Consider the following 7605-nt stretch of genomic DNA (forward strand, 5'->3'; position numbering starts at 1 on the left):
AGAGCTCTGTCATAGCATTCTTCACGTCCGCCCTCGGTGGTACATAGACGGCCGTTATGAAGACTGCCGTTAGCTCCCTGGGTAAGTAGAAGGGTCAGCATTTCACAGTCATTAGCTCTACATGGGGTGAGCAGTAAGTGGAAATCACCACAGCATCCTGGCACCATGATCTGTTCACATACACAGCCAGTCCCTCTCCTCTTGCCTTACCAGCTAGCGAAGCTACTCTATCAGCTCTGTATAGCATAAGTCCCTCCAACTGGATCACAGCGTCTGTGATGTTCTGATTCAGCCAGGTCTCCGTTAGGACGTAGACACAGCAGTTCTTCACGCTTCGTTGGGAGGCTCTCCACGCTCTGAGGTAGTCCATCTTGTTGTCGAGGGAGCGGACATTTGCCAACATGACTGTAGGCCCTGCCGGTTTGTGAGGGTTCGCGTTTAGCCTAGCGTAGGCTCCTGCGCGCTTCCCCCGCTTCTGCCCCCTGCTACACCGCTTGCGTTGTTTTCCCACCAGCGTTGTTCCAGGTGCGGGTGCAGCCGCGGTTCTCCATGGGCCTGCGCGACGCAGAAGTCCACCGGGACGCTCCGCAAGGTAATGTTGCAACAAGAAGCCTTGTTGCCGATTTTTTAAAAGGACCTGCCGCTCGTACTTACGCACATACACACCACTCCTCCGACACACACTCTTCATACACACCACTCGTTCCAAAAAACCGCGAAAACACTGAACTTTCACTGGGAGAGGTCGCTGCAAACTCCAGTCCCGCCGCCATCTTGCCCATCCCATGTCCACGTTTGGTTCCGACCTGATTCGGGTGGGTTGAAGGTGGGTAAGGGTAAGGGCTTTGAGGGTCGCTTACATACTGTTGCACAATTATGCCTTGACTGTCACTGTCTGTTATCATTGTATGTATGCAAATTGCTGTGAAATTCAAATAAAAAGATTTAAATCAAGAATAAGGGCGAGGTCATTTAGTGCTGAGATGAGGAAAAACTTTTTATTTAGCAAGAGAGTTGTGAATTTGTGGAATTCTCTGCCTCAGAAGGCAGTGGAGGCCAATTCACTGGATGTTTCCAAGAGAGAGTTAGATATACCGCTTGGGGCTAACGGAATCAAGGGATATGGGGAGAAAGCAGGAACAGGGTAATGATTTTGAATGATCATATTGAATGGTGGTGCCGAACGGCTTCCTCCTGCACCTATTTTCTATGTTTCTATATTTTACTAATGTGTTCTAAGTAGCCTGCGAACCCTGGTATACCTACTTTCTGCAATGTGGTATCAATTAACCTGTTCCTTTCTAAATAACTTGCTAGCCTCTGTGCCACTATGCTAAAGAAAATCTTGCCTTCTACATTTAGGAGACAAATAGCCTAAACTGATTTAACTCTGGAGACTCTTTCTTCTAGGGAATGAACATTCCCCCTGCTCTACGCCAAACCCTTGGTATGACCTGCTTCTACCAAACTATTGGCCAGAGCCTCCGCGAGTATCTAAGCACATCAGGTGCACATTTATGTACCCGGTAAGGGACTCCGAAGAAGCCTATTCATGCCATATTACTGCTCCCACTTCCTTCCACTCTTGTGGCAAAACATCTAACTCTATGTCTCCTAAGGTGGTAACTGGAGGGAAACATTGGCCTGATATTGGGGCCCATGACGCCAGGCCCACTCAGTATTCAAACAACGTAAGGTCTGAAAACACAAGGCCCATTCAGTGTTGGTGTTGCATGATGCCATAGAAAGTAGGCCCAATCTCTATTCAATGTACTCTGGGCCCAATCACATTAGCCGAGGTTACCCTGATAGTGCGCTGAATGGGCCAAATGTAATCAGCTGAGACGAGTCCAGGATACCCAACTAGTGGGATGAGTGGCTTTGTGGCTCTGTGGCCTATTCTTAATTTGGGGGCCGATACTACCTCACTCACCCGCCGTCAAAGGCCCAACCAATGTCTAAGTGAAAGCTGCCCAAGATGGGTAACAGGCAAATCGATCTGAACTCATTCACTATCCGTTGGAGTCATGTGATCCCAGCTAACTCTAGATGCTGGGGATTAATTCTTAATGTCTATCATTGTCTCATCTTGCCCGTTCTAGACTCCATGCCCAGAATCATACCCATGTACTTTGCTGATCTCTGTGCCAGTGTCAGCTGTATCAAGTGCACTCTCATTGCTTTGAAACATTTTTTGGAATATTCGACAATAATATCAGAAGGCATTGTGATATTGCTTAGAGCTTGGTGGAGCAAACAGTTCACCACAACGACCTATTTGTAGAAGATAGCTACTGTATAAGGGGTGGTTGCGAAAAGCGCCTATGTGGTCGCTCTTCTCCTGGAACTTTGGCATAAAATGCATTCAAATATAAGGGGGGTTGCACGTAAGGTCACTGGGTCACAGGGCTTGACGCACGGAGCCGCTCAATTCATCTGGAGGACATCCGTAACTTCCGGTATATTTTATTAATGCAAGAAACGCGTACTTTCCTACCTGTTAAAACCCGCCAAAAACTTGAATTATTGCGCTGTAAAAAATTGTGTAAGTCGGGGTAAGTGTGAGAGACATATACCCAACTTCAGAATTCCAAACGTGAAGCGAAATGAAAGTAAAGAGAAGTGAGAACTGAAGGGACAACAGCAGCTAAAGTGCTTGGTAAACATTGGCCGGGCAGATATCGGAATTGAAAATATTGGGAATTATCGCGTTTGCTCACTGCATTTCATCAACAGTAAGGCATTATTTGTGGTTTTTCCTGATTCCTTTGGTATCTAAAAAGTCTCAGAAGTGATAAATCTGGCTGTAAATTTTGCTTCAGATGTGTTTTCATTTTGTATGTAAAAACCCACTTGAGAACCATGGGCGATTTAAAAATGTTACAGCCAGATTTATCACTTCTGAAACTTTTTAGATGCCAAAGGAATCAAGAAAAAACACAAATAATGCCTTAGTTGATGAAATGCAGTGAGCAAACGGCCAATGTTCGCCAAGCACTCTGGCTGTTGTTGTCCCTTCAGCTCTCGCTTCTATCTACCGTCATTTCTACTCCCATTTGGAATTCTGAAGTAGGCTAAATGTCTCTCAGCTTATCCCAATTTCCATAATTATTTACAGCGCAAAAATTGACATTTTCGGTGGGTTTTAACGGGCCCGCTACGCTTGAAACAATGGTTAGTGCCTACCCGCAGTTCGTCGCTTGTACTCCAGTTTGAGTAGTGTAGCAACAGTACTGGTCATGGGTCGTGACCCGACTGCCGTGAAACCTCCCTATACACGACCTTAACGTCATCGGACACCCGAGCGCGCAATGGTCGCATAATCGAAGTCACTCCTGTCCCTTCTCCGACACCTCGCCCCCGCTTCCTCCGAGAAATCACCTTCCGTAATCTAAAATCCATTGATCCCCACCATCTCTCTGACCTGCTCTCCACCACTCTCCCCCTGGACTCAACCCATATCTCACCTGATGATCTCACAAACCATCTCAACTCCACATTGTCTACCTCCCTCAACACTCTGGCCCCCCTCAAAACAAGAACCGTAACTTTTAACACATCTTCACCCTGGTACACACCTGCACTTCGTAAGCTGAAACAGACTGGTCGCCGACTTGAACGACTCACAAAGAAATCATCTCTCACAGTCCACCATGAAGCTTACAAACTCCACCTCACTGCCTACAAAGATGCCCTCATTGCTGCAAAATCTGCCTACCACTCCTCCATATTCACCGATCCCTGCCTAAACCACAGAACCCTCTTCTCCACAGTGGGCAACCTCCTCAAGCCTCGAGCCAACACTCTCCCTACCTCTACTCCGGTTCTCTGCAACTCATTCCTCCACTTTTTCACTGATAAAATCAGCACCATCTATCAATCTTTATCCCCTGTACCCGACTCCCCAGCATCTACTCCACCACCTACCAAGGCCCCTCCTTTCAACATCTCCACTGACCTCCTTACCCCTCCTCCACACTGTTTCCTCTCCCAGTTTGACCTGGTCACCCCTACTGAAATTTCCAAACTCATCAGCTCTTCCAAACCCACTACCTGCTCCCTCAACCCTCTCCCCACTCCCCTGCTGAAGTCCTGCCTTCCCGTTCTCTGCCCCTACCTCACTAATCTCTTCAACTCCTCATTGTCCCAAGGAATTGTCCCCTCCGCTTTCAAAACTGCTGCTGTCACACCAATCTTAAAGAAACCTGGTCTTGATCCCTCCTCTCTCATTAACTACCGCCCAATCTCAAACCTCCCCTTTCTTTCAAAAACCCTGGAGCGTATCGTTGCGTCACAACTTCATTCCCACCTCCTTGCATATAACCTATTTGAACCCCTCCAATCTGGCTTTCGCCCCCTCCATAGCACAGAAACTGCTCTCCTCAAAGTCCTCAACGACCTCCTCACCTCTGCTGACACTGGTTCCCTCAACATCCTCATCCTCCTCGACCTGAGTGTAGCCTCCGATACAGTGAACCATAACATCCTGCTTACCAGACTTGGGGACCTTGTCATTGAAGGTTCTGCACTCAGCTGGCTCTGTTCCTACCTTTCCAACAGATCCCACTTCATCTCTCTCCACAACCACACCTCTGCTACAGCCACAGTCACTCAAGGCGTTCCCCAAGGCTCCGTACTCGGCCCCTTCCTCTTCATCATCTACATCCTCCCCCTTGGTCAGATACTCCGCCACTTCAACCTGGACTTCCACTGTTACGCCGATGATACCCAGATCTACCTCGGCACCAAATCCTCCCACAACCCCCCCCACCCCCACCCCCCCCCCCCCCCCCCCCCACCCCCTCTCCCATATCAACTCCTGTTTGTCAGCTATAAAAACCTGGATGCAACATAACTTCCTCAAACTCAACATCGATAAAACAGAATTCCTTCTCATAGGCTCCAAATCCACACTCAGCAAAATCAATAACCCCACTCTCACCATCGACGGCACCACTGTCTCCCCATCTCCCCAGGCCCGCAACCTTGGCGTGATCTTTGATTCCACCCTCTCCCTTGAGCCTCACATCCGCCGTGTCATTAAAACCTCCTTCTTTCACCTCCGCAACATCGTCAAAATCAGACCCTCTCTCACACCTCCTGCTGCTGAAAGACTCATCCATGCCTTCATCTCCTCCCGACTGGACTACTGCAACTCACTTCTGCTTGGCATCAGCTCCACCTACATCAACCGACTCCAACTGGTCCAGATCGCAGCCGCCCGACTCATCACCCACACCAAATCCTGGCATCACATCACTCCAGTCCTCAAACAACTTCACTGGCTTCCCATCTCCCACCGGATCACCTACAAAATCCTGGTCCTCACCTACAAAGCCCTCCACCATCTGCCCCCCCCATATCTCACTGACCTCCTCTCCCCCTAACAACCCTCACGGTCCCTCAGATCCACATCAGCCGGTCTCCTCTCCATCCACAAATCCAACCTCCGCAGTTTTGGGGACAGAGCCTTCTCCAGGGCAGCTCCCAGGCTCTGGAACTCCCTCCCCCAACTGATCCGCAATTCCGTGTCCCTCACTATCTTCCAGTCCCGCCTCAAGACCCATCTCTTCACCTCTGCCTATCCTTAGCCCCACGTCCCCCTCCCTTTTCATCTGTGCTTGAATTACCTCATATTGTGTTTTGAATTGAATTCTGTCTTTAATTTGTGTACTAGTCATGTCTCTACTATTTATTTCATTCCGCTTACATGTTTTTCCTCTACTTGCTAAATTTTTGTAAGGTGTCCTTGAGACTCTTGAAAGGCGCCCATAAATAAAATTTATTATTATTATTATTACTACTCGCCAGTGACGATCTGAAAGAAAATATATTGAGGGAAATGGTGGAACACGAAGAAATACGAGAGCGCATTTATCGTAAGGTGCTGGTTCCTTCGAGAAACGAATATAGCAAACCAGGTTAGGCTTTTGTAGTTCCGCTTTTATTTGTGATTTAACAGAAACACATTACAGAGACCTTTTTAAAAGCATAACACGAAGTGGTGAATACAACTGAATTCCACACTGAGACCAGGTACATTGAACATGTGGCTCGAGAGTCAAAGGTTAGCTCTGAATTAAGGAAAGGACAATTGAGCAGAAAAGGAGTTAATAGATATTTGCTCATATGTGCACACGCGTTGGATTGTTGGGTTATGTATTTACACATGCATTTACATTACATTTATTTACAGGCCTTCGGTTAGGCCGCACTTGGAGTAAAGTGTGGAGGTCAGGTGTCCCTTGGAGGGGATAATGTAGAGGCTTTGGAGAAGATGCAGAAGAGGTTTACTAGAATGCTGCAGCCCGGGTTAGAGGATGGCAAACAAGGATTGTTTTATTTGGCGCGTCGGTGGTTGAAGTGGGACACGGTAGAAGTTGTTAGAATAATGACAGGCATAGATAGTGTGTCTGAATGTAACATGAAGATTACGATCTCACACAAACAGCGTTCCCGACTTTCTATACAACGGCATTCAACATGGACACAAATATGGCCCATGCTAAAGCAAAAGAGAATGTATAGAAAAAAAGATAAAAAGAAGAAAAGAAACGTCTACCGTTTGAGAAAATTGACTTATTTTCACATGATATTCAAATTACGATTAAAATATTTTGATACATTAACGCTATACTAAAGGTAACTAGGCAATATCAAACAAGTCAGATAGACAGAATAAACTATTGTTTATGACATTGTCCGCTTCTGATTTAAACATTTCCCTTGGTTACAACGACGTCCATAGACCGGTCAGATAAATGCGCGGTTTTCACCATTCAATCGTCACTTGACCTGTAAAGAGAGGGAGAGAATATGAAAGTGTATTAGCAGTCTGTGACTAAGATGCCAAGACATCCAATGAGTAGGACAATCGCTATTTTGCCGTACTCTTCAATCAGGTGGAAAAGTAAGTGCAATGGACTCACCTTCACCAGAGTTACGGCAGCACCGTAGGAAATGCTCAGGAAGAACAAGATAATGAATGTGGAAGCGGTTGTCCAGATATTGTCTCTGTCTTCCTCATAGTCCTCTAGAGGAACGTTGTCGGCGTAATCTACGCAAAGCAGAACGCGAAGACGTTCACAATATATTCTAATCATTGTATTGTATTTATTATTTACCCAAATAATAGGGATATTAATATTAGGAATATTAATTTCCTATGAGCTGTTTTTACGTTGAGGTGATCATCCAACCTCAACAATTGTATCCACAACCATGGCCACTTGTAGACACAGCTGCTAATAAACAGCCGTTTATGAATAGTTTTGGGGAAAGCAATGTGTATGCATATTTCTGGGATTCATTACTCATTCTATAAACGTCCGCTTCCCATTAATATATTTTACTAACCGGGATGGTATAAAACTTGGAGCTGGTTATTGCTTACAATGTTTTCAGATAACCCTGTATTTGGAGATGGTGACCGGAGCTCGGTGAAGGAACTCACTGAATGCAAACATTGGCTCCCAATAATGTGCCATAATTCCCACATTAGAATCCTGTTGTCTGATGTATCCTGTTTTCGGTTAGGAGATGGAGGATAGGCATTATATTTCTAGTGTAAAATATGGAGCATGAAAGATCTACGGTTATACTTAG

General features: G+C 46.3%; 1 gene segment (V, D, J or C); it reads right to left on the minus strand.

Annotated features, from left to right (window-relative positions):
* Window positions 1-6337: 6337 nt before the first annotated feature.
* LOC116982414 overlaps window positions 6338-7605 on the minus strand; it is a 13240-nt gene continuing 11972 nt past the window's right edge. The window contains 2 exon segments of the C gene segment in view: window positions 6338-6795; window positions 6930-7057. Coding sequence covers window positions 6787-6795; window positions 6930-7057 — 137 coding nt within the window.

Source organism: Amblyraja radiata, chromosome 17 (genome assembly GCF_010909765.2).
Source record: "Amblyraja radiata isolate CabotCenter1 chromosome 17, sAmbRad1.1.pri, whole genome shotgun sequence".
NCBI lineage: Eukaryota > Metazoa > Chordata > Chondrichthyes > Rajiformes > Rajidae > Amblyraja > Amblyraja radiata.